This window comes from Falco naumanni, chromosome 11, assembly GCF_017639655.2.
Source record: "Falco naumanni isolate bFalNau1 chromosome 11, bFalNau1.pat, whole genome shotgun sequence".
NCBI lineage: Eukaryota > Metazoa > Chordata > Aves > Falconiformes > Falconidae > Falco > Falco naumanni.
This window is the reverse complement of record NC_054064.1, coordinates 23,164,449-23,191,554: the sequence shown is the minus strand read 5'-3', so window position 1 is coordinate 23,191,554 and position 27,106 is coordinate 23,164,449. Positions and strand designations below refer to the sequence as shown.

Below are 27,106 nucleotides of genomic sequence, written 5' to 3'. Positions count from 1 at the left end.
CAGCTAAGAGAATTTACTTAATGCTCATTTTTTCCAAAACAGTTCCCACATCTCAGTATTATGCTGCAGGCTCCAGCTGGCACGGGCCTAGTGTGAAGATGGGAGCGCACAGACACTGGATCCTGCTGAATCCTCCCAACACAGCACAGGCACAGTCTGCCTGTAGCGCAGTGGACAGCCCTGCTTAACATTTCAGCTGGACTTGTAACAAAAAGCCCATGGCAGTCAGATATGACTGTATACCTTGGCACTGCTGGCAGGACATACATGAACACACAGGTAACTGCAAGGGAAGCACATTATTCCTCTAAACATTTCCCAAGTTGCAGTGTAATGCTGTAGCTGGTGAACACTCAGCTCCTTTCTGGTCTAGACAGCAGTATGCAAAAGGGATGGCAAAGCCCTCCACTTGGCATCCTGAAGCAAAAAGGAGCTCTGCCCCTTCCTCAGATACGTGCAGCAGACCCTTTGAACTAGCTGGAATTTGTCCCTTACCTCCACAACGTAGAGATCTGCTCTCCCTTTCCTGGTATATATAATCCTACCTTGTGGGCAGATGTTCTGATTTCATCCCATAAATCAGCGTAGGTACGCTGCAGGAAGGGGAGGCCACAGGCACAGGCAGATAACAATTCAAACAGAAGTGATAACACGTGCAAAGGACACTTCTCAAATTTACTCCCTCTTTAATACTAGTGGGGGGTTTATTTACAAGCCCCCTGCAGCTCAAGAAGGTACTGCATGTAAGCAGAGGAAAACATAATCTTGCCATTGCTGCTGTCATGGCTGCAGAGGAACTTTCCCCAGCTTTACATGTTTTCAAGCTAGTCATCTAGCCCAGAGAGTGGCAAGAAGGGCAAAGCAGCCCTTGTGCAGGTCAGCCCTTCCCCTCCACGTGTGCATCCCCTCGGCAAGCTGTCCTCAGGGGAGGACAGAAATGGAGGGGATCAGGCTGGGAGAGGTGCAGCGCAGGATGGCAGTGTTCGCCAAACACCCAGCACGTGCCTGCGTTTGTGAGCAAAGGCAGCAGTGGTGGCAGGTGTCCACGGTACCTATTCAGGGGCTCCGTCAGAGATAAGGGTAAGGGTGGGAATGTGACCCAGCACCGCTGGGAAGTTTGTAGCTCAGAATTGCAGGGCACAGTCACAAAGAGCTCCATGTAGGGAGGGGAGCTGGGACTGCTCCAGGGCAGTGGGACATTAGCAGAGTTTCTGGTGGCAGAGATGCTAAATGGCACAGCTAATGCCAGCACAGTCCAGCAGCGTGCAGGGGGAGACTAGATGGGGAAAGCAGGAATGAAACCCCAAATGCCTGTTTGTCGGCAGCAGAGGATGGCACAGAAAGCAAAGCTCTGAATGCAGATGGAAGTGATGCTGTGGACTGAAATACCTCAGCCAACCTGCATGGAGGGCAATCCTCGCGGAGCGGGAGAACAAAGCAAACAGCAACAGTCTGGGCGGGTAGACACGACTCCCATTCACTCCCAAGACCGTAACCATGGTGGGAGCACGGCAGGCTGCTGCGCGTTCGGCTGCAAGGCCCTCTCCCTGTACAAGCCATGCCTCAACTGCTCCAGGCGAGTTCCCACCGCTCTGGGGCTGGCAGGGAGAGCTGGCAGGCTCCCAGGGCTGGCGCGGAGCCTGCACAGGCAGTACCGGTGCGGGGGAGGCTCAGCTCAGCTTTCAAGCCCTCTCCGCCGGGGGTCCTGGCCAGCCACGCTCTGCCCCCACCGCCCGGTATGCTGGTATGCTCTCACGCTCACCTCGTACTCCTGAGAGAACTTCAGCCCGTCGTTGGCCTTCAGCCTGTCGATGTTGTCGGCAAGGTCTGTCACAGGGATGGGGGGGTGGTCGCGCATGCCTGCAAGCAAGACAAGGAGGAAAAAAGGGAGAGGAGAAGGGTTATGGCTCTGCAGGGTTGAGGAAGGCTCCACAACGGCACGTTCACATCAAACCCGAAAGGTAGGTGCAAGGCAGACATGTGTGACTATGTGTGAAGTGCTGGGCGGGATGGATGGGAAGTCAGCGAGACCACAGGGCATGCTGCACGCACTCTCAGAGCACATGGTTCAGTGAAACAAAACAGAAAGGTGAGGTGCAGAATGTGCATGACCGGGTGGAGCATGCTCGAACAGTACAGCCACCGGGCACACAGAGCAGGCCACGCAGCGGGCAGGGGCTCGGGCAAGCCCCTGGCAGGAACGGGCCGAGGACACGCTGTCAGTGCTTCCCAGGCTCCCACACGGGCTGGAGTTGAAGGCGCCGATTCTCTGGCGCTCTCGCTGCCAAGGGCTGAGGCTCATCCTCCTGCTTACCCCTAACAATGGCATCAGCCAAAAAAGGAACTCGCCCAGACCTGCACCAGGGGAAACCTCTGTGGTGTACGTGCACAGCTTTTTGGGTAGCCAGGTGCTGCCCAGCCCCTGGGGAGCTAGAGGAAGAGGGGAAGGGCCCCATGGAGGAACGGCTGCTCGCCTGGTTGGAGATTGCACAACTTTCAGAGAGCTGTGGAGCAGCTCTGCCCGCATCTGCGTAACTCGGTGCTTTTCTGTGGGGTTCCAAAGGCAGAGTGAGCTCCAGGGCCCAAAATCCAGCTCCACTGGGCTGGCTCGTGCAAGGCACCATGTGCAGCGATGTGCCCTACAGCAGCTTCTGGGAGGCTGCTGCAAGCTGGGGTGCAGCTCAAGCCATGGCAGAAGCCTTGCCCTGTCTGAAGTAGGGCTGCACAGCATGGCTTATCCTGGGCACAGCCCAAGCCCTGCTCGGGGGAGAGGCCTGGAGGAGGGGATCCCACGGGTCCTGCACAGGGGGACAGGTGATGTGGGGGTGTACATGAGGGATCGGGAGGAGCCCTACTGGGGCCCCAGGGTTCAGGGCTCAACCACTGCAAACCACTGCAACCTCCTTCTCTGAAGCGGAGATGGTGAACTGGCAGGAACGTGGCTGTAAAACAACTCATCCAAAGCTTGGCTCATCCAAATCCCAAGGCTTGTGACTCCACTGGCTGCTCTGTGGGTTTCCCAGAAACCCCATGTGGGTAATAATGATTATTAATAGGCTGAGGCTGTTGATTCACACCCAGGGAGACAGGCTGGAGCATGGCCAGGAGCTTCTCAATCACTCAGGAGCCTGAATGCTGCCACAGATGGCAGTGATGGGCCGCTGAGGTGATGGAGCAGCCCCCAGGCTGGGTATGTGCATTTCACACAGTGGTGACAAGTCACTAGGTGGTAACATGGAAGTGTTACACCACAGCCACTGCACCAGCACAGGGCTCCTCACACCTCTGCCCAAAACCATCTGACATTGCTGCATATAGGCAAGACCCAATCCAACACACACTTGTCTTTCTATCACTTGATAGTGCAAAGCTATCCATGGATGGCCTGAGAGCACATGGACAGACAAAGAAGGAAAGGTTCCTCTTCTGCCTTGTGCTGAAGTCCTCCTGCAAACGGTCCTGTTTGCCACTTCACCCATCAGGATCCCTGAGATGGTTGAGCAGACTCACAAAGATGATGGTCGGTTTTCTGCACAATTTGCTTATTGCTGCCAGAGCACCAGAGGCTGCAGCTCAGGAGCAGCCTTTGCAGTGCAGAGCTCTTACTGATGAGCAACTGAAGGAGTACAGTGGTGGACCAAGGCAGAAGTATGCGGCTGGAAGAAGAAAGAGCCTGGAACACGGCCACAGTACGTGCTTATCTCATTGTGGCTGTGTATGAAGTATGGCAGAGCCGTGGACCACAGTAGAGTTGCAGACACACATCTCTGCTGAGAAATACAGTGGGGTCTCTCCAAACTTCAGCGTTCCTGGCCACAGGAGTGTTGCAGCAACAAAGTAGCTGCAAGAGCAGATGGGGAGTAAGGGGTGTTTGGTGCCCCATTATGGTGAACCTAGAACAACTGCCACTGACAGTGCAGGGCAAGACAGAGGGGATTTGTACACACTACCAGGACCCTCACATGCTCTTCCAGTGACTGGCAAGGGAACAGCGAGTTCCCCACCAGGCTAGAAGGGCTCAGAGGTCTCACAATGCCTGCAGGGCCACAGACTGCAAGCCCTTGGCTCTGCTCCTGTGGGAAGCATCTGTCCTATGTACTTCTCCCATTCCTGCATGCAGACACAGACGCCTTGTACACCAAGCAGCAGGGAAGCCACGCTTTTATGGTGGTTTGAGAGTGAACTGGAAGCTCACAAAACAAGAGGTAAAGGGGCAGCTACACTCATAGTCCTGGTACTACTCCATCCAACCCGCTGGAGCAGTAAGTCCCTCTGCTCTGTGCCTGGGACTCTGGCACCAAGACTGCCAAGGAGACTGACTGCACAGCAGTTCAGAGATCAGCATCCTTTGGCATCCATTCTGCCTAACTCTATGGCACAGGTGACCCAGCCTAGGGAAGCCAGATTGCCTGAGGTAGGAGGAGAGTGTGTTCAACTACTGGGCTTCAAAACACCCTCCAGTTTGTCCATTAGGGGTTTTTAGCTGGCCACCCCCTCCAGAATGGCCAGGGTCTGTCTCCACACAGGGCCAGCTGCAGGCCTGGTGCCACGGCAAAGCCTGGCATGCCACTGCAAGGGGGCAGGAGGCCTGGGAGCAGGTGAAGGTCTGCTGCCGGAGCCTCCTGGCAGCCCAGCACCCAGGGCCTTCCCTTCTGCACTGTGCCGTGGTGAGCTGCTGTAGTGTTGCGCAAACAGTACCCAAGCTTGGCCCCACATGTCATGTCAGAGTGAAATTACTGCTGTTCTACAGTCTGCTGTGAGTGAGGGTGACCTTCATGACACTGAAACAAAAACTACAGAGACGAGAGAGAAAGGGAAAGAAAAAGCAAAAGGTGTTGAATGATAAATACAGGAGTTAAAACTAACTTGAGATATTCGGGCAACTGGGGACACTGGCACCTGCAAAGAAAAGAAATGGGGCAAGAACAGAAATCCCATTAGCCTTTAGTCATCATCGCAGAAGTTCAGAAACGGCAAGACAAAGAGATGAAGATGCAAGGTAAGCACCATGTGCCACAGCACCGGGAGCCTCCCTCCCGCACAGGACCGCCTGCCTGGCCCTGGGGGCTGCTCTGTGGCTGGCTGTTACACACTGGGCCCTGGCCAGCACCATCCCTTGATGCTGACAAACACGTGGAGCTGGAGGTGCCTGCAGGGGAGAGAGCGCACAGGTCTTCATCTGACATGGAGAGCTACAGGTCACACTGCACACCACTGTCCATGGCCCTGTGCCCAAGGGGAGCCAGCAAGGGGGCAGGTGGGTGGCAGGTACAGGGGACACCTGTGCTGCTCAGTGGCCAGGAGGACTGCGCTCAGCCCCAGCAATCTCTACTCAGTGCCCCTGAGCCTCCAGCTCGCTTGCAGCTCATCAGCAGCACAACTCAGCCTCCTTTCACGGTGTACTGGGACACTGCCTGGCCCTGTATCCTCTCAGCAACTTGGCACAATGGTACGTTAGTACAGGGACACCGACAGTGGAGGAAGTAACCCTTGTCTGAAGTAAAAACCATGAATATGAGAAAGCTTAATATTTAATAACAGTAGCCCAATTAATTATGCATTAAACAAGTTTTCCCTGCTCAGCACACTCCAGCAGGGAGACCAGCTACCAAAGTGTGCAGGGCTGGTGGCCAGCACCTCTCATCAGTGCATCCATGCAGCACTGCCTTGACCTTGAGCAGGTGACAGAGGCAACAGCATGGGCCCACTGGGCTTGGTGGTTTTCATGCCTCCTCATTAATGAGAACAAGCTCGTCAGGAGCTGGAACAGTCACTTCTATCTGCACAACACCTGCTTCCACCCTGCAGAGCCTCACAAGTGATGCAGGGGGGAGGAGGGGAGGAGGGCACACTGCTGTCACTTGGCAGGGGAGTGTCAGCTAGCAGCACCCCAGGGCACTGCTGCTGCCTTGAGTGAACTGGACACTTTGGGTTGTTTTTGTCTCTCCAGAGAGCTCTGCAAACTTACTGAATGAGCCATCATCTCTGGCTTATCCTTAGGCACAGGCAGGAAAAGGAAAATTTCCCAGGCTGCTCTTTCTGATGGCAGCTCTTGACCCTTCCAACAGCTCTAGCAAGGGATGCCCTTGTTGCAAACCCTGACCTTGCTGTAGATGGGAGTAGGCACAAGACTGACCTGTCACACTCCATGCAATGTAAACCATGAGCATACAGCAAAGATGGCTCTTGTGTTCCTGAGCAGCGGAGGCATGTCACAGAGGCCTGTCTGCACGCACAGGTGTCCTGGAGCAGCCCTGTTCAGCACCTTGCTGCTTCTTAAGAAGCCACATGCTGTTGCTGACTGTGTGTGACCCCCTCCCCTAGTGTTGTTCCCAGTGATCTGCCTGTTGAGATCTTCTGCCAGTGCAGGTGGCTCCCTGGCTCCCCACACATTTTCCTCCTCTGCTGCAATACCATAGTGGTCTGTGCTGTGGCCAATTAACATGCCAGGCCTGCTGGCAACTGCCAGGCTGTGGCTGCATCCTACCCATGAGATCTGCCACTGATACTGCCTGGGAGATTCACTAACTATGGATCTCTGACAGCTGCTCTGGCACAGAGGGAGATGTGCTGGTGAAGCCCACCCCAGGTCTGAGCCAGACCGCTGTGAGCAGCAATGGGAAAGGCTCCTCTTACCCTCCCTCCCAGACAGACACAGCAGGTTTACATCAGGGAATGGTCCCTTCAAAACTTTCCTGTTAGACGAAAGCTTTTAGATGAATGAGCAGCAGGAGGAAAAGGAAAGTAGGTTACAGACCAGGAGGAGCTGCAAGTTATAAGAGAGCTGTATGTGCCTCATTTATTGCTGGACGGCTCCCTCCATCTCAAAAGCCCAAGTGCTCTGCCACTTCATCTAGGACTTGGACTCTCTGAAAGGCTCTGAACGAGTCAGGGTGAGCCTGTCTCTGATTGGTACAATGACAGGTACTGTGCTTTCAGTGCCATCAGAAATGTACAGGCACAAAGCAGCAGCACGAGATCTTTCTGCAGTGCCAAGTACAGTTGCTTGTATGGGCTGGCGAACTAGCTACACTCCGAGGCACTACAGGCCAGTACAGGCATGACAAGATGCTCTGCAGTGAACAGTTGCATGCAGAAAGCAACAGCTTTTACTGAACTTATCCTCTGTGCTGAGACCACTGCGACCAGCAGCACCCTTCACTGGGCCACAGCACTGGCTGGGGAGCAATGTAGGCTGCAGGTAGCTCTTCACCTTTTGGTGAGCAGAGCAGGAGGGTCAGCACACCAAAGATCCCAGGATGAAGCTGCTGGGATACCCTCAGCAGTACAAGGGCCCTCTGTACCTCCTGATCCCCCCAGATGCAGCCCCTGTGGCTGGCACTGCACCAGTGGTGCTCAGTGCTGAATCCCAAGCTGGACCAAGCCAGCACAGCACCCAGGAGCAACGCAGGTGCAGGCACTGATGAGCTCTCCCAGCTCTCCCTGGAGGCTCCTCCGAGCTCTGGGTAACGGCAGTGAGCTTCACATAACGTCTGACACACAACCACACAACAGGCTGTCCCCATCCAGGTTCCCCAGCCTTGTGTGCCTGCAGTGACAGGGCCAGGGAGAAGGATTTGCAAACCAGAGGCTGGACACTTGGATATCCTCGGTCTAAGCTCCCCCTGTGCCACTGTGACTGAGAAGGGGCAGAGCTGCTGCCGGGGGCGGACTGCAACTCCTCCTCTGGCACGGGAACCTGGCGAAGGGGAACTGGAGGGTTGCAAGGGGGTTAGCTGCTCCTTACCTGGAGTCTGGTAGTTGAGCCGCCTCATCTCAACTGGGTCAGAGGAGTGGGCCAAAAGCGAGTCCTTCAGGCCAATGGAGTGCTCATCCTTGGAAGACGGGGAGTGTGCCCTTTTCCTATGGACAGAGACAAGCAGGTGAGCTCTGGCAGAGACCAGCATGAACCACCCTGGGAAGGAGTCTGGGGGTCCCAGCATCCCAGATACTCAGCTCCATCCCAGGCTCACTGGGGCCCTGGACAAGTCACATCCCCCTCCTGTGCCTCCTATTTCCCATCTATGAAACAGGAAGGATCATATGCAAGCAATGACAGAGGTTTGATTAGTGAGGCACTTTGAAATGTGATATTGTGCATAACATTTATTAGAGAAAAAGCAGATATATGCAAGATGTTGTTTCCTCTTACTCTCTCTAGGAACTATTTCCTGCAGTGGAAGGATATAATAAAATTTTTTTTCAAGTATTAGAAATATTTAAATATAGAATACTGTAATATAATAGTGTAAAGGCTCTTCAGGGTGTGTTTTATTGGGCCATTAATACATGTCTTGAATGGTTGAAGGCACCCAAGGCGTGTATTAATGGAACAATAAAATACACTGTTGTCTCTTCATGCTATATTTATGCCTAGAACAATGCCACCACCTCAGGCTCTTGCTGGAATGCACAGGCAAAGCAGGGACAGATCCAATCAAGAAGTGGACAAGTGAATATTAAGGAAAATCTAACAGCGTAAGAAGGGTTTCTAGGGATTCTTTTAAGTCCCACTTCTTGCTCTGTATTACAAGTATAGTGGATATACCCATGCCGTAGAGAGGGGTGTTTAGCAGGACAGCACTACTCTCTTCTGAGTCTGTGGTGACCCTGACACTTTGCCAGCATGCTGAGTACGCAGCAATACACTGAGATGTTGTCTTTTGGCTACAGCCCCAAAATGGATTTTGCCTGATGGTGAATCCCTCTCCTGACCTGATGTTTTCTAGAAGAGAGGAAGCTGCATCGCTGCTAATCTGCATGAATGCCAGCTTATTTACCATCCCATGAATCGCAGCAGTCAGTCTCTATTTTCTACCTCCTTGTGAGGCATTTCAAGGCACCCTGAAGAGCTGCCAGGTTCTGCACAGAGGCAGCTGCATCTCTGGATGGCGGTGACCCTGAGCCACACAGGATCAGAAATGCTCTGCACACGCCCAGGGCACTATCACTTCCATGGGGAGCTGGGCATGCTGGGCTGGCACTAGTGAGAAGCAATTAGGGAAAATTTAATGCATAAATCATGAGTGAAACCTGCATTCCCTCTGAGGCCCAGACTGTGAGCAAGCTCCATCTGCAGCCCATGGCTGCATCAAACATTGAAGTTGTTCAATGGGGAGGACCAGCTTGTGAGTCTTACGCTACTCTGAGTCATCTCAACATCTCAGAAGCCTTCTAGCTGCCTGGACAGAGACAAAAGAGCTGTAGAACTGAGTGCACTGACAGAAAGAAAGGAAAATACATGGCAAACAAATAAAGCAGCGTTTCTCCTATCAGGAGCACAGCAGGATGTGCCATGTGCTACTGTGTACCAGTCCCTGAGCCCCTGAGCAAAGCGGCCCAGCTTTTCTGGGGAATGGGCAGAACACATAATTAATGTTTGTCTCTCTCATTAGCCTAGTCAGGGCAACTGCTAAAAAAACCTCCAGATCCCGAGCTATCCACTGCTACTCACGTTTCAGTTCATTCCCGTTGTGGATGTGACACTGTGAATATGCTGCACAGCTATCTCGGGGAGAAAATGCCTCCAAAGAGAAGCTGGGCAGCAAGTAGTACCCGTGGGTAACACAGCATCACCCTGAGCACACAGGTGGTGTGGGAAGGGGATATGCTGCTGCTGCATGGGCTAGGACGCAGCAGGGACATGAATGCCAGGTCTGAGCACAGTGGGCTGGTGCTGCTTCCTGGTGCTCCACCCACACCAGACTCTGGGACAAAGCAAAGCTCAGCCAAGCTGGGCACAGCATCTATGGGGCACAGCATCTATGGGGCCCAGGTACAGAAATTCCCTCTGGGGCCATTTTCTGTCCTTAAAGACCCGTAACACTTTGTTTCTTACAATTGCCTGGTATTCCCTCAAAGCTTTCTTGTTACAGACTGCAAGAATGCACCTGCATTCTTGATGAAACAGCTCTCAGTCTGAAGTGACTAAGAAAACAAAGAAACCCCTATAACTGCTAGTGTTGTCGGGTTTTTTGATTTTTAATTTAATTGCAAAAACAATCCCGGAAGTCTTTATGTTGGAACTGTCTCCCTCAGAGCTGTGAGAGGCTGACAATTGCTAGGAGGTTGGTACCTTTGAGGAAACAAAGTCTTTGTAAACCCCTTGGGCTGGCATGCTCCATGCTCCCAAAACCAAAGATACCCCTTAGTAGCTTCAGGCTTGATTTTTAAAAAGGGAAATAGACTTGAGATTTTAGCAAAACAAGAAGATAAAATGGATTCATACCTTTCTTGCTTACTAGATCCAGGGAAGAGCAGAAACGGAAGAACAGAACGAGATGATCACTGACACAGAAAGGCACTGACTGCACAGCAGAGCTCCATTTAATCAGACAACAAAGCCTGCTCCCTTCCCCGAGCTACAGATACATGTGTAAATAGAGAGTCCAGGAGGAGCAGAACCTCAGAACTGAGCTGATAGAGAATGACCTACTGTAATTGAACAGGCTACCCAAACACATGCAAATGCAACCTGCGGCTCCTCGGGAAGACTAACAAGCACCTCACACTACAGTTACAGCTCTAGGAGGACTGCTCTGCTACGCAAAAGCAGGTGGCTGCTTCAGCAGGGAGTACAGTGCGTGGATGGTCCTGATTTGGTAGCCAGGACTGAGAGGCCTCATGAAGAAAGCTCCTCCTCTGCTTTCAGCCTGTCACATCCATCATCTGTTCTCACCACCAAGACCATGATCCTCACTTGAAATTCACAGTAGTGAGGGCACCTGCCAGAGACCAAGCAGGCAATTCCCACAGAAACTCAGTATTAGAAAAGTCCCTAAGGCTGCAAATCCACGCTGTGAGACCAGAGAGTAGCCAGACTGGCTTAGGGACAAAGCCGCTCTCCTCTGCTTACACATTTCCAGAATCCACAGCAGTTCTGTGTCCTGGGGCTCATATTAAATCACTCCTGCATACCCAGCCCTTCTACCCTCTTTATAAAGCAGCCAGGTAGAGACCTTCCTCCTCCCCAGGAAAACCAAGGACCGTCTATCACAGCACCCCATATATGAAGGCTACAAGGAGGGTCTTGAAGGTGCCACCACCTGTAGTGCTCATGCCATAACTGCTATGTCCTGGACTGGATCTCACCTTTTGAAGAGGAGTATAGCAATGACAATGATGATGATTAATATCACGGCCAGGACAGGTCCCATCACCCACAGCATCTCTGGTTCATCCTGCTGTTTTGCTGAAGCCACTTCCATCACGATCTCATCTGAGTAGGGGCTGGCTGCATATCTCTTCTGAACAGTATTGGCAGGAGAGGGAGAGAAAAGCAAGTGTCCATTATGCTAAAGCATCAGCTACATCCCTGAAATGCAGAGGTTTCCCCTTGCCTCTGGCTAGCAGGGAACGGTCATGCTTCTCAAACTCCAGCAGCACCCCACGAGATCCTCCCTCCCTCGACATCAGCGGAGGTCACGCTGTGGGAAATCTCTTCTTGATGTGAAACATTCTCCATGCCAGCAACTTCCTGGCTGGCAGACCTGGCCTCGAGGTGCCAAACTGGAGCAGCCCAGCTAAGCGCCACTTGCCAGCCCTGGATTCTCTCGGAGCCAAATCACAAGCTTTTGAATCCCAACCAATTGCACAGTGGGGCTGGCTGATGAGTCCTAAGTGGTTTATAGTACCTGCTGTGTTGATACCAACACATCTCTCCTGGACACGACTATATTAGGAAACCCCCTGCTTGGCTAGGTGGTTTTCTTAAAGGAACGAAATGACACGAACATTTTCTGCCTGATGTCTCAGCCCTCATAAACAGACCTTGGAAAGGGGCTCATGCTTACAGGTTTCTTTCCAGAGACTTCTGCAATCTGGCAGCCCAGAGATTTATAACCCAAAGGGACAGCTTTCTAGCCCCACCAGCAAGACAGGATTAGCAGCGACCCAAACTGTTCCTGCAGAAAAATGACACTGCACCTGGCTTGTTCTTCTGCTGTTGCTAAGGCTTATGAAGCTGTGTTGTCCCTTCACAGCTCAGCTTCGCTGGGTCAGAAGGGTTAAATGCTGCAAAAAGAAATCCCTTCCCCCTGTTAGAAAGGGCTAGAGGTGTATCAGTTCAGTGCCTGTGGCTTTTGAGCAGCACCTGCTGCCCAGCATTAGGGAGCCAGAAATGCTCTGCTCCTGCCACAGAAAATGTCAGTCACTGAAGAGGTGCCCGTGGATCTATAAATCTCCTGCTTTAAGGCTGAAGTTTAAACATGCACTTCATTGTCTGTGTGCATGTGAGGAGAAGAAAGGGAAAAATCAAGCGTGCTGGTGTCATACAAACGCACATCTTGATCTCCCCTCACAGGTGCCCTTGATCCCAGCCAGCCTGGTTTCAAACATGCGTGGAGTACAGAAAATGCTCTTATCTGTGACATCCTTCTGGCAGCACGCACAGGTGTGGTGGTATCCTAGCTGCTCTCCTCAGATTTATCAGTGGTCAGAGATGCCACTGGCTGGAGGGGGAGCATGGAGGGTGGTTGCTGCTTTGACCATGAAATCTTTCAGCCCTACACGACCCTGTTTCAATGACTCTGAAGTAGCTGCCGGCTCCCAGTTCAGCTCTGTTCCTAAAAAACAAGTCTGCATGGGATCACTGCAACCCATCGGTCTGTTCCTTCACCCCCTCATCCAGTTCAAATAGCAGGGCAGGGAGCCTGCAACAGCTCTGTCTGGGCATGGCACAGACAAGAAGATGCTACATTGGTGATGAGAGGATGGAGTAGAAGGCCTGGGGCTCCCCTTTGTGTGGGCAAATGGCTGCTCTGTGAGGAAGGCACAAAGGCTTTGCCTGTGACTACCCAGAAAGGCCAAACTGCATTAGGTGGCGGGGGAAGGAGCATGCTGATCTGTGCAGCAAGGTAACATGTGTGTTCATCTCCAAAGCTTTGTGCAAGGGGCAAAAATTCGTATTTCTGCAGACACACTTTGGAGATGCCTCCTTCCGGGAGAAGGCAGAAGTAGAAGAGATCAGAAGGACTGTTATCTCAGTGGCATTTCCAAAGGCAGACTGCAAGGTGCAGGTGCCCCTGCTCTCAGAGATGGCATTTCAACCACACTCCCTTTTGCCTTTGAAGAATGGCAATGTTATGCTCGCCTGCTGACACGAGAGACAGAGCAAGCAATTTAAGAGGAGCTGAGTGGGGGAGATAGTGCACAGCCTTGGATGGAATGCCTCATGCTTCAAATGAAAATGGATGCAACACAGCGGGGGATGCAGAAAGGTGGTCTCTAGGAGCAGGGTGTAATAACTCTGCTGGCCTGGTGGTTCACTGGAGAGCTGTGGCAGATCTATGCTAGGGAGGAGATGATGATGATGATAGTCTAGGATCGACTAGTTAAGGTCATCTCTTCTTGACAGGGATTACCAGGACAGCACATCCTGAGGCCTCTGCCTCACCTTGCTGTTAATCTGTGCCTCTCCTTTCCTCACCAGTGTGCACGTCTTGTACGGGAACATGTGAGCTGGATGAGTAATGAAGAACTTGACCAGCCCTAATGAGCCATTACAAGCAAATGAGGCTGAGGAAGGGAGCCGCAGCTTGGAAGCCGACCAAAGTATTCTGTGCATCTCTATTATTTCCATTATTTACACACTGGCCACCGCTACTGCCGCCGCCACCACCACTCCTGCCCTCCGCGTTTACAGCTGGACACTGATGCGCAGGTCTCGCCGTGCTGCTCCTGGCTTATTGCATCAGCTACTCCCTTCCCCCTCACGTGGCCAGGCCCTGTGTGCTCGGCACGCTGCCGACGCAGGCATAGCCCGTTTGCCTCTAGCAAGGAGAGGCAAAGGAGCAAGAATCCCTACGCAGCAGGCAAGTGTGCAGCTTCGCCCTGCTGAGAACCCACTGCGATGGGAAGCACGTTTGCTTCAGATGTCATCTGAAAGCGAGGTTCTGGCCACAGAAGGGCCTGTGAAGGCAGGTTTGCAAGGGGATCATCCTGTTCACCACAGAGCCTCAGCAGCCACCGTGCAGGGTAGGATTTCACAGGGTGGTTTTCCAGTCACTTACTTGAACTGAAGCAGAATGAGAACCGAGCCCATCCCAACCATGTGTCAAGCTCTGCTCTGCACACAGCCCAGCAAGCCACAACCAAGCTTATGTAGAACACGTGTGTTGACACTGCCCTCCATGCTCATCTGTTTTGTCAAATACATGTGCCATTTCTCTCCAAAAATACCATCTATCATGCCAGCCACCTCAGCTTTTTGAGACCCGTATGCAGCCTCACTCTCCTCTCTTCAGAGAAAACTCTGCCGTCCCGGCTTGCAGTAATTGTTCGCCCTGCCTGCACTAAGCCCACCCCAGCTCTGCTAGGAAAGGCTGTGTCCCCCCAGCAGAGTCCTTACCGTGTCTCCATCCTCCAGTGAGGCCAGCACGAAGCAACGATAGCTCAAGTCTTGAGACAGGGGCTTGTTGTAGAAACCTTTGTAGTTCTTCTCGTCCCCCAGGGTGAAAGTCTCGGGCAGCACGTCCACTTGAGCAGCAATGTAGGGCTTGAGTCTGTCTGCTTGGCGTCGCTGGCGCCTGCTCTGACTCCCTTGGCTTATGGCCTCCAGCAGCTGGGGACAAACAAGGTGCATCACTATTGCTTCGCCCAGTGTGACACCGCCTTACACTGTTACCTTACTGGTTGTAGGGCTCAGCAGGGTGAAATAGAAGGGAGAAGATACTGGGTTTGATTTGGACATGGTGGTACTAAGAAACCAGAGGGATGCATTATCCGTTTAGGCATTGCTGGGGCACCTGTCTGCAGACCCTCACTGCAAGCTCCACCAGGTTCTCCGTTTTGGGAGAGCCCTGAGCTCTGGGATGCTGACACGGTGAATGTTGGGGCTGAGACAGCCTGACTGCCCCATCACCCTGAGTTAATGTATCCCAACAAGCTGCAAGGGAATTAGACCACGTTCTGTAGTCCAAATATTGGTCTGGAAAGCAGCTCATACTCTCTTATGGACACTGCATGTGAATTACAGCTGATACTGATATATAGGGAAAAAGTGACATTTGCTGCGTCTGTCCCTTCTGTCAGTGCCTCGGTATTTCACCTGCTGCGGGGTTGCAGGCAGAGCTTTGTGTAAATCACACAGAATGATAACAGATTTCATGGGATGTTCAGAGTAAAAATGGCAAATTTCATAGTCAGCCACAAATTCATGAAAAAGGATATAAACACACAAAAATTCAATTATACTGCTAAGAAACACTCTCAGATGTTTAAAGACGTTTTTCTAATGAATAAAAACGAGTATCAGCCTTGGAACAGAAATTCTAATTTAAAATGAAGAAGGATGCATGAAATACATTTCACACACGAGTGTATCGGTGCAGCACTGTCAGGGCAAACAGGGAATGTCAGCGGGGCTGGGGACAGTGATGTGCACACAAAGCCACACCGCTGAGCTGAGCTCATTCCCTCTGAAGGGAAAAAGCTGGGTAAGGCACCCTCTTCTCTTTCCTCTCAACAGTCCATCCCTGTCCTCTTATGAATATGCATGTTGGAGCAATTTAGAAAAACTATACCTTGTACCTTGTCTTGCAGTATCACCTCCGCCCCCCCCCCCCCCCCCAAAAAAAAAAAAAAGAGGAAAAAAAAAAGAAAAAGGGACCAAAGAAAGGGATGGAGAAATCTCAGTTTCACAAATGTCCTTATAACTGCAGGGGGAACGGCGGAAAAACAGTCTTTAGATTGTGGAGTTTGCTCCCTACACACATCTCTTGTATCTTGGCTGAAATTACAGCTGAGCTCTTTGGGGCAGAAAGCAAGCTGTTATGTGCAAGGGCATGAAACCACAGGACTCCAGTATGACTGAGGTTGCTGGATGCTACTGCCACTTATACATGTAACACACACCAAAAGACTGCATCAAAAGAACGCTAGGCTCGCAAAGTTCAGATCCTGAAAAATTAGAAAATTAATACTGCCTGTGCAAAATTAATTCAGCTATCTTATGTATGTGCACTGTGCTACTATCCTTGACTGCATGGTCACATACTATCTCTTCTGTAACTCCCCTGCTTTGTTCAATACACAGGACAGACAGCGCTTAATCAAAGAGCAGCTATTCCATATTTTGTTTTCTTCTTTGCATTATGCAGCCTGAGGCCTTGTTTATTGCTTACTATTCAAATCCAGCTCTGAAGACAAAATTAATAATTTCCTCGTGGGCTTTTCTATGGTGCTGATCACTATAATATTACAAGTGCTTCAAAAACATTAACGATTTTATCTTCCAAACACCCGTACGAGGTGAGATGAAAGTGATTATCCTAATTTTACAGATGGAGAACAGAGACACAGGGACATTAACGTAAAAAATGTCCACTAATTTTGAATGTCAAATTGAAAAGACATTGGCTTGTTTTGTCTTTTAAAGCAAACTTAGCATTTTTTTATCGCACTAACTGTATCCAGTAGAGCTCCTATTGACTTTCTCTGCAGCTGGGGATGCTTACACTTTGCAAATGAGGCTCCGAGATCTCAAACTGAGCACTCTGAGAAAACAAAACATGGAAGACAATGGCTGCTAATGAAAATTTTGGTTTAAGTCATTTGCCTGGGGCTGGGTGAAACAGAGATAGAAACCATTTCTCTTGATAGCTTTCAACCACCTAAAGCCCAAAACCCAACCATACTTTCTCATCCTAGTCTTCTATTTCTTGTGACATCTTCCAGCTTCTGCAATGAAGTGATGCAGATCTACAGATGATGGTTCTCCATCACACAACTGTGCTCCATGTGCAGAACAGATCCACTGATACACGCCATGAGCTGGGACCCCATGGAAAAGATTGCGCAATCACGTAATTAAAGATTGATGATAAGCAAGGGCTGATTAGCAGCTTCTAACGCTTTGTACAAGCTTGCAACTTTGTTCTCTTAATGGACCCTTCTGTGTGTGATTTCTTGGAATTTTTCCTTAGTGCTTCGGGTGTGGTGGTGTATATGGGGAAGAAAGAGCCCACAAATCCCTTTGTGGGACTCTCCTGACACCTGCACACATACTGTGCTACTGGTGTTGGAGGACTCCTGCACAGAAGAAGTTGCATCTTGGGGTGAATGGGCTGGTGAATACTGAAAGCCTTTAACAAAGCAAGTGTGAAGGGAACTTTGGAGGTTTTGTTGGATACTAGAGTGAACTCTTTATCCAAACTGAAGGCTCAGGTCACATCCAGAGAGTGGACAGCCTCCTGACAGGATAGCTTAATAAACTGAGAACAGTATCTTTCTCTTCTAGCTTGTTTTCAAATTAGCATCAAATTGCTTCAGCTGAAAAAGGCTGCAAAAAGCGTACAACCTGAGACAGGATCTGTCCTGGTCAGAGCTGTGAGACACTCAAGCGTGGTCTCCTAATAAGGCACATTCTGGGAGGTGGCTTCTCCCTTGCTTGACTCTAGCCTCCTTCCTATATGCTGTCACCAGCCAAGAAAGGCTGAGTGGCCACCACATGTCCCACAGCCTCCCATCTCTGACATACCTATGCTGCTGCACCCATGCTGTTGCCAGGAGGCCTGGGCAAAGCACACCGGGCCACCCGAGAGCCACTTCCATCACATCAGCTGCTACAGATGCCTACCTGGTCCAGCTCCATCTCATCAGGTGTCCGCCATCGAGCAGTTGGGCTGCTGGTGCTCTGATCTGCTGGCACAACCACGATGTAGTACCACCTGCGAAGGAAGGAAAACGTAAGCACTGGACCCCAAGTCATCTCTGGCAGGTCACCAAGCAACATGTGCCATATGCCTCTCAAGGATGACCTGCTCCTTTCCCTGCCCTCTAAGCAGCAAAAGGCTTCAGTAAGGAAAAGGCTGGCTTTCCAGCTGCACCAGAGCAGAGAACACTCCCATTAGCACTCATTAGGTTAATGAAGATCTACAGACTGTGCTCCAGAGGGTGGTGGAGGAGCTGTGAGAAGGACATTTATATAATCGGATTGTAGCAAGAACCCTGGGGGAATTGTGCTTCAGTGCAAGGATACCACAGTAACAAATAGGACTTCTACAAACTTGCTTTTTTAATCTCCTTGAGGCTTTAGGCATTATTTATTTAAAGGATATTATACAGTGTCAGAGAAAGTCCCTCCTGAGCCTCAACTGTGTTTTTGCTGGTAGCATCTGGAGTATACCCATCAGAGTGAGGGCAAACTGTCAAAGAATTGTCTTAATTTTATTGTACATAAATATTTGCTCAGAAAGAGCCAGCAGCCTGATCCCATGTTACGAGTAAGTGCCTCACTCTGTACTGTAGCCTGCTTCGAAGTTCACTCCCAGGTTACCGATCCACAAGCTGGCAGTGGTCTGCCCTGCCTTCTTCCCCATCTTTAGGCCCCCACCCTGCCTCCTCCACCCAGGCATGGCACCTACCTAACCGGCACAGAGGTCTGGACTTTGGGAAGGGTGAGTGTGAATTTTCCTTCCTGTATGTACTTGTTTGTGGCGATGGGTTTGCTTTGCAAGACGTCAGGAGCGGTGCGGATCGAGACAAGGTGCTGGAGCCCCCCAGCACTGCTGCCACGGTTCATTAGCACAAAAGAATAGTCCGTGTCTGGCTGGAGGTCACTTATGAGTTTCTTCATCGAGTGGCCATCCACCTCCACACTCTGGCTGTTGTACAGAATCTGAAACAGGAAAAGGACATACTCATGCAGTCGACAGCTGCTGATGAAAACTCACCCTCAAAATAGCAGCATTAGAGGTGACAATTTGGCTCTGGGCCCTCCCTCAGGTGGTTCAGCTACTGTGTGCTTCATAAACAGCCATAAATCTTTAGTTAAAGAACAACCCCCAGCAGAAAGTTGAGCTGTGCTCCCTGTGCCTCGCAGTGATGGGGCAGAGGAAGGGTCATCTCAGCAAAGCCCGGTGGCTTGTGCTAGCTGTGAGGCTGCTGGTGACACATGCACTGCTTTTTAGTGCCGGTTCGAGGGAGGAATCCAGATGGCTGTGCTTTGCCCTCGTGCGGAGATGAATGGGTCTTTGTTTCTAGTCTCACGAGGCTACAGTGCACAATATGCTTTTGGTGTAAAATCCTGCCTGCTTTAAATTGGTGTCACTCCTGTGTCTACCAGCTGATGCCTGATCAAATGGTTAATGCAGAGCAACCCCATCCCAGCAAGGTGACCTGGGGGGGAGTTACATGCTGTACCAACTATCTGACAAATTCCACGAAGGGCTCACAAACTGGTACCCAAAACAGCGGCTTTGCAGGTGTGACACTCTGTTGCCATGACAACAGATGCTGGTGCTGTGGCAGCTATGGGCAGGAGATTCCTGCAGCTTTTCCTTGCTGTGCTTGCAAGGGGCTGCTGGGCAAGGCAGGGCAGGGCAGAGCTGCTGGTGGCCCGGGGCAGCCCCCACGCACAGCTTCCCACCTTGGGCCCACCAGCCCCTCAGCTAATGACATTTTCTCAGTGCCCTCAGTGTTGCAGATATGCAGGACCCCCCCCCCCACCCCCCCCCAAGGCACAGCAGCCATAGGCACTGGTGGATTAGCTGCACCAAACAGCCTGTCTGCCCTGGGAAACTCAATCCTGATGGAACAACTCCTGTACCCGAAACCCTGGGCACTGCCTCTGCAAAGCCAGAAACTCAAGCAGTTCCTGGAGACAGAGACAAATGGGGTGTACAGAACTGGAGAGACCAGAGGTTGTGCCCCAGCTGTGATAAACCAGCCTGTTTCTTTCCACCAGGCGACAGTCCAGCCTGGCAGAGGAGGGCTGGACTCCTGATTGCGGTGCAGAGACACAGCATGCCAAAAACTGGCAATGGCAGAGCTGGAGCATGTTAAACCATGGCAGTTATTATGTGTCACAGACAGAGACCACACAGTAAAACATGCTCTTTCCAACAGCAGCCTTGAGAGGGAAGACAGCTCTGTGGAAGAAAAATTACTTGAGGTAAACCAGATTTTTCACCAGCTGAGCCCACCGTTCAGGCTGATGCAGGCAGCAAGGGAGGGACCAAACCTTCCAAGTCACCTTTTCAGCAGGTGGCAGAAATCTGCAGAAGGCTGCTGGCTTGCTGGGGCAAGGGCAGCTGATCAGCACTCTTCTAATGCTTAGTGCTGGAGCTGGGAGGGGGAGGGAGGCCCTGGAAAGAGATATGAAGGACAACGGAGCACAGGGACCAGGCTAGGCAGCTCTGCTTTTGTGCTATCCAAACAGTGATATCCGCAGCATACTTCAAATCCTCTTCAGGTCACTTTGCATGGAGGTGTGGATGGGAAAAGAGCCCCAGCTTTTTTGTGGCTGAGAAGAGACTCCCAACAGAGCAGCGGTGAGGAGCCAGCAATGGAGAAGAGATGCAATCAATCACTTTTGTTGACATACTACAATCTTCAGGGATGAACTGCAAAAATGAGTACCAAGAACTAAAATAACAGAGGTTTTCAGGGACAAAGCCCCTGCTGGCTGGTCCATGTGCAGGAAAGGCTGTCAGAGGTAGGATGCGAGGAAGGAATTGTTCTCTGCTGTGACTCCTCTTAAGATACTTTCTCCTGGGCTTTAATCCCTTTCTCTGAAGACATGTACATCGGGTGGGTGCTAATGTGAGTGAAAAAGGTGAAATGAAGAAATGCTTCTTATAGTGCTGGAATATCAGATATTTAATCGGCAGCTTTCACCTTGCTCTGACACAGAAGTAGGCACAACAAAGACAGGAGTGCTAGACTTCAAGTCATCTGAGCAGCTTTGCAGTCTGTGCCAGCACCATCCGTTGCAATGATAATGCAATAGTACAGGTCCAGATATTCCCAATGAGAGCAAGTCCGGGGGTGTCCTGGTGGAGCAGTGGGACCTCTCTTCATGCGCTCCAACACAGACTTGAACAAAACCGAACTTCCAGCTTTAAGAGCTATGCTGGAAGGATGCAAAACCCACAGAGTTCTGTTGCCTCTCAGATGAGATTTCTCATTATGAATTCTTTCCTGGTAAAAGTATCATGAACTGCTTCTGTGTGTGCTCTAGGGAAGACACTCACCCACTAACTGCCTACACATGAGGCACCTGCTGGGGATGTAGCTGTTCTCCTGGAGCAACAGGATGCAGAAGAGATGGTCAGGCACTTCAGTTTCCTTGCAGGCTCTGCACTGGAACTGGTCAGGACACAGTCTCTGATTCAGTCCTGACACCAGATGATAATTTTTACTGCCATACACAGACATTTGTGTCTAAAGACAGTGAAATTGGCATTTGCAATGCTTTCCTGAAGCATTCTCCACCATCCCCCCTTTTCCCAGTTGCTGTAGCAGTTCCACGTTCCTTTACCTGCCATAACACATTGTCTTCTCAAATGTTATGCGTCATTAGTTAAGGCCTCTACACAAACCTTACAATAATGTAAAGTCTCAGAAACAGTCATTTGTGTGCAGCTGAAGATGCCCGGGAGCTCGAGCAGGAATGCTATTTAGAGGTTGCATCATGGCCCACTGGTAACTACTTAAGTCAGCAGCAAATTTGGCCCAAGGGCTCTGAACTGCCAAACATTGCTGACTAGCCCATGGACTGCTGTAAAATGTCATTTGTGCTGCTCTTACCCACAAGAGAAGATTGGCAAGGCTAGGTGGGTCCAAATGTCACTGCTGAAGGTCTGCTGCTTGATTTCAAGGCAGCAAAGAATGTATTGAACTAAAAGATGAAAAGACACATAGTGTGCAACACTGGAAAAGATAATGACTTGATGGAGAAGCAGACAAGGTTGCCTCTTTTGCGGGCAGGAGTAATTACTACATTCCATGGGACACACTGTGAGAAAGCACTGCCCAGCATTCTCAGGGTTATTTCTGAACCAGTACCATCATAATTTTCAAAAGGTGCTGTTCCTTCTCCCTATTTGTTGAATACCTTGTGATGCTGCCTTTAACTAATATATCCTCTGTCCTGCCCTTAAGTTGAAAAATTCGTCTCAGGAAAGTGCAGTTTCCCCAAGGAGAAGATTGTATATATCTTGCACTTTCCATGAAAGCTCCAGAACAGTTTTCTGCAAGCTCACTGGAACAGAAAAGGAATAGTGCCTCTGTTCCGCCACAACTGCTGGGCAACATTTTACACGGAATTTATCTCCTGGACCAGAAGAAGCTGTGAAAATTCCCCAAAGAGAAGTCAAACCTTCATTATTGATTTGGTAGCAATGAAAATTCCTAAGGTCTCAGTTCATCCCCTATAAGAACAAAAAAGCATCAGTCCTGCCTGTGCCTTACTATTCATTGTCAGAACAATATCTACTTTAATTAAATCTGTTAACGTGGAATATGACACCCTTTGGGACATAGATTTAGCATGAGACTGTTTATCAAGTGTAGATAATACTAATTGTTCCCATGGAGATTTATCTGCTATGCTAGTTACAGTATTAGGCTCTGGCCTCAGCATCCCATGTGCCTGAATTAGAGGAGAGAGGTGCCTTGTTTATAAAAATACGAAGTCCTGAAGGTTAAGGATTTCTTTTGAGTGGCACAATCAACGACCTGGAGCTGACCCTCTTAGCTCCTGGCCTTGACTCATGTGTGCCTGCAAGTCTAGGAACATTAATAGAAAGAAGACACTATTAGAGAAATATCCTTTTAACACTCTCATTTGCATGACTGCTCTTCAGTTAGCAAGTGGCTAATGCCATCTGCTTCTGTGTCATCTGAGGTTTAACCCGCAGCAGGGGCAGACCCTGAGTCACCGTCTGTGTAAACAATCACAGCTACAAGGCATCAGCATTACGTCCTTGGCTCCTGGCTACCTCCAGCCACTCTACCATCCTTATGTGGCAGTAATGCTCCAAAGGTCACACTGTCCCTTTCTAGCACTGTGCTGTCAGAGAGAGACGTGGGCTTTGTGCCACAAGAATAAGGCAAGATGAAGCAGACTGGTTCTCCAGCAGAGTGCAAAGTAACAGGGCTCTGTGAAGTTCCTTGCGGCCAGATATCAGAACACTGATCCTAATGCACCCTACATCTGGGAAAGCTTTGAATACCAGAAGGTCTTCACAAAAGCCGTGTCTGCTTCAGCTAAACGCTGCATGTTAACAAGTGCCTGCTATTGATCATGGTAATTCAGCTTCAGGATTTAAACAAGGAGAGTGTAACAAGGAAGGGGAGGTGCTCACACACAGTCTGATGTAGAGGCAGTTCAGGACCTTCCCCTCATTCTGCTGGCCGTGGGTCTCCACAGCTCATGCAGGCCTTGCACTTGCTCTTGAGGCACAGCACGGCAGGATGCCTGTGCAAGAAGGAAGGGAAGTCACACTGCTCCCACCCCTGGCCACCTCTGCAGAGGCAGCAGATAGCTGCTGAAACTGGGTGGAAGATTATCCTTGGCAATGTGACATGTCAGTTTTGTTTCTTAAAGGAGACAAGCTGCACTGAGATCTGTAGAAATTTCCACCGCACTCAAGCCTTTTACCCACTCTGTGATCTGCACTGGGGGACAGATAAGAGCAGGAAGACATCAGTGTTGTCTGCAGCCTGGTGGATGACACTACATCCAGAACTGTGATGCAGAAAAAGAGAGCAGCAGCCATTCCTGCAGAGCTCCCTCTGCACTGACACATCTTGTGCTGCTCACACCTGTAACACCTTCTGGAAGGGTGATGATGCTTCTCTCCTTCGCTCCCTGAGATTATGCATCTCCCTTGATGCTCTGCAGTAGCTCATAAAGGCAATACAGATGTTTGAGACAGGACACATTGCAAAAGGAGTCATCCTTAGTTTGATTCACTGGCTGGTTTTCAGACCACTTTTTCCTGGTGGTCTGTTGCAATTAAGTCGCATTTATGACTTTTCATACTTCAACCAAGTCAGGCATCAGGACAAGCTTGTGTAACCACTGTCTCGGAGCTGCAATGGCCAGCCTGACCAGTAGGCCCCGGCCAAGTGATACTAGGTAACAAGTTACTTGAGAAAGCTCATGGAGGAGTGAAGCACTGCTTGGGACTGCGTAAAAAACCACCACAACTGCTCGTGGGAAAAGCATCAGTGATTCGGGATGCTGGACCAGTTTCCATTTGCCTTTGAAAAGGCAACTAATTCAGAGGCACTATCAAGGTACTTGATGGTCAAGATCGGTTTCTAGCCAGATGGTGCGAAGCCAGAAATACATATTATGATCCCCAAGACATCCGCATTCTCACACTGCCTCTGCTCAGCACATGCCTTCACTGCCTGGCACTTCCTGTTGGTGTGCTTCAGCCATCATTATTCACTCCTGTTTTGTTACCACGAGCCATGCTTACTGGCCGTTCCACAACTGATCAAAACAGAAAGAAACAAAACTACACACCTTCTGGCCAAAGAAGGCTGAGAGGAAGGAAAGCAAGCAGCTTTCTGTGCTCTACTGTGTGCCAGTGGTTCACGTGTGGGTGCTCAAAAGCAAGAGCAGATACATAACTTAGGCTTGGAGGTCTGAGCTCCACAAGAACCCAGGCCAGTGAGCAACGTGACCCCCCTGCTCGTCTCTTGGGTGATGGCCTGAAAACATCATGGCAGGTCAAGATGCCACTTTCCACTGTCCTGCTCACTGCCACAGGTGGAGCTCCCTGTCCTCTGCATCCCACCCTTACCTTAAAAGGCACTGCAGATTTATAGGAGTCAGGCACTTCCCAGCTCAGCAACACAGACGTTTTCATGACGGCATTGACGCGGAAGTTCTTAGCAAACACTGGAATGAAAAACAAGATATTTGAGCGCTGTAAGGCCAGTCAGGAGGGAGCCAGGCAGCAGCTTGGCTCCAAGTCTCTCTTTGTCTAACTCAGCAGCAGAGGTCAAAGAGTTCAGCTACAGCAGAGAAGCGAGGGATGAGGAGAAAAGAGCAACAGCCTTTTACCAAGTCCCCAGTCTCCAGTGGAGTTTTGCTTTTTGACTATACTTTCCAGCATCACAGAAAGGAAGTTGTAGGCTGAACTGCAGCCTTCCTTTCTCCCCCCTCCACTCACACTCTCTTGGCCCTTTGCCACGATCAAAGAACAGTGGTGCTCAGGTACTGGATCTGCAGATGATCCTACCCAGCTGCCAGCTCCAGTTCAAGCAAGAGCCTTTCATGTACAGATAAAACATCAAAGTGTGCCTGTGGAGCAACAAAGGCAATTAAGCTACCACCAACGCCCCTCTCCCCTCAAACAGCAACTTTAAGGAAACCTTCGCTGAGCCTCCCCTCACCGAACTAGTTTTAGACTGGGGAGCACACTGTACCTGATCTCATTAGTCAGAGCGAAAGGGGACGCAGTCTCGTGAACCAAAGCAAAGGTCCCTGTCCCGGAGGCAGAGCTTGCTGTTAGGGCTTGTTAGCGGGGCACTTACCTTGCTCCACAGGCATGGTCCGGGACTGGATGCTGGGGCTGAGCGGCCCAACCCCCTTATTGGTGCGGGCCCTCACTTTGATGTCGTAAGTGGTATCTGGCTTCAGATTCGTCAAAGTGATACTTGTGTCCCTGGTGATGTTAACGAGGTCCTGCTGGCTATTTATGTCCCTGTATACCACAGTGTAGTTGACGATCTTGCCGTTTCTTTCTGCCAAGACTGGGGGGTCCCATGCAACTTCTGTGGTGGAAGTGGTGAGACCCACCACACGCAGGTTCTGCGGGAAGCCACTTGGCACATCTTCCGCAGTAGTGATCTCCTTCTCAAACTCCTCTCCTGGGCCAGCTCTGTTCTTGGCAGACAGTCTGAAGAGGTATGTGGCCCCCTTGTGCAGGTTGGTCACAGTGTAGTGATGGTCTCTCTTCCCGAAGTCTATCGTGTTCATCTTTTCCTCATCAAGACGTCTGTACTGCAGCCGGTAACCCAGCAGCTCCCCTACCATCTCCTTGGGTGGGTGCCACTGGATGAGGGCTGTGTTCATGGCTGTCGTGCTAATCATCATGGTGGGCTTCCCCGGGACTGCAACATAAACACACAATGACCATCTATAGCCTGGGAGGAGGGGAAGGAAGGACCGCTTCTGTGCTGCTCAGTCCGTCAGGATTGAGGAAAGTGGGAAAGTTCAGAAAACAGGGTGAAGAGGATGACAGACAATTCACATGGATAGAGGCAGACTGACCCTAATCCGGTGGCGAGGGAAGCTGGAGCTAGCCAGCTCTTGGCTGCCATTCTCCCATGTGCTGCCATCTAAACAGAGAATCAATTCAGCCATATCCAGCCCCAAAATTCATCCCCTTTTACAGGAAAGGTTTAAGGTACCTCAAAGTATAATATTTATCTCAGAGAAGATCTGAGAAGATCGTCCTCCCAATCAGTGGTCTTCACTGGATGCTGGCCCCAGTGCACTGTATCACAACAGGCACACAGAAGCCCGAGTCCAGCATCCTGATCTGTCTGGAGGCAGACAAATTTCATCCTGAAACCTTGCAGTTTTACCATCTGCAGAGGCAGCGAGCAGAGCTGGGCGGGCTGTTTGCCATCAGAATACATTTTGGTTTAGCTGATGAGCAGATTCGTGATGTCAGTGTCGATGTGAGAGGTGAACACAAGCGTTCCACAGGATTTTTGCTTATGCTGCACAAGTCAAGGGGTGCTGTCGTCACTGGTTAGGAACTGATGGCTTTAAATTGATGGTTTAATACCTTGATCTCCTTCAGTTAAAAAAAGGATGCGTCTTCACATCAGCTTAGATTTGTAAACAAATCAACTGATAGGGAAGATACTCAGAATCAAAGGAATGGGGCCATCGATATGAAAACGAAAATGGGATTGTAGCCAAACCTAGTTACATATCCTTGCACAGTTTTGAAATGTATGAGCCCACAGACGATCACAAGAGAAAAATGCTTTTGACAGAATTATGCCCCGATTTTGCCATCAGAGGGCGATACCAACACTCTCCTTTGAGGTCAAGCCTGCAGACGAGCCTGTACAAAGGCAGCTCTGGGGCTGGTTTTGTACCTATTTAAGACGTACAATTACATTTCCACTGCCAGTGCCATCCTCCTTGCACTCATAATACAATGTCTAACAGCAGCTAGTATTAAGGGACACATTATTTTCAAAGCTGATTCCAAATATTAACTTTAAATGTGCATCATAAGATGGGAAGACCCACTGTGGTTTACAGTGCAACACTGGGATGTTTAAGAAGCTTTTCCTGTTTATAGGACAGCTGTAGCAATTTGATGAACAGAGCATACATCATGGT

At 50.3% G+C, this 27,106-nt stretch overlaps 1 protein-coding gene across 14 annotated transcripts in view; it reads right to left on the bottom strand.

Moving 5' to 3' along the window:
* PTPRF (protein tyrosine phosphatase receptor type F) overlaps positions 1-27,106 on the bottom strand; it is a 391,845-nt gene that overhangs the window by 25,486 nt on the left and 339,253 nt on the right. For 9 of the 14 annotated variants that reach the window (XM_040609901.1, XM_040609900.1, XM_040609907.1 and 6 more), the window contains 9 exons: positions 25,276-25,854; positions 24,540-24,637; positions 18,363-18,616; positions 17,576-17,666; positions 14,348-14,560; positions 11,092-11,246; positions 10,229-10,240; positions 7,748-7,863; positions 1,763-1,860 (listed from right to left, as the gene is read on the bottom strand). In XM_040609901.1, coding sequence (XP_040465835.1) covers positions 1,763-1,860; positions 7,748-7,863; positions 10,229-10,240; positions 11,092-11,246; positions 14,348-14,560; positions 17,576-17,666; positions 18,363-18,616; positions 24,540-24,637; positions 25,276-25,854 — 1,616 coding nt within the window. The remainder of the gene's footprint in view (positions 1-1,762; positions 1,861-7,747; positions 7,864-10,228; positions 10,241-11,091; positions 11,247-14,347; positions 14,561-17,575; positions 17,667-18,362; positions 18,617-24,539; positions 24,638-25,275; positions 25,855-27,106) is intronic. The other 5 variants (XM_040609903.1, XM_040609906.1, XM_040609909.1 and 2 more) reach the window with 1 other exon arrangement.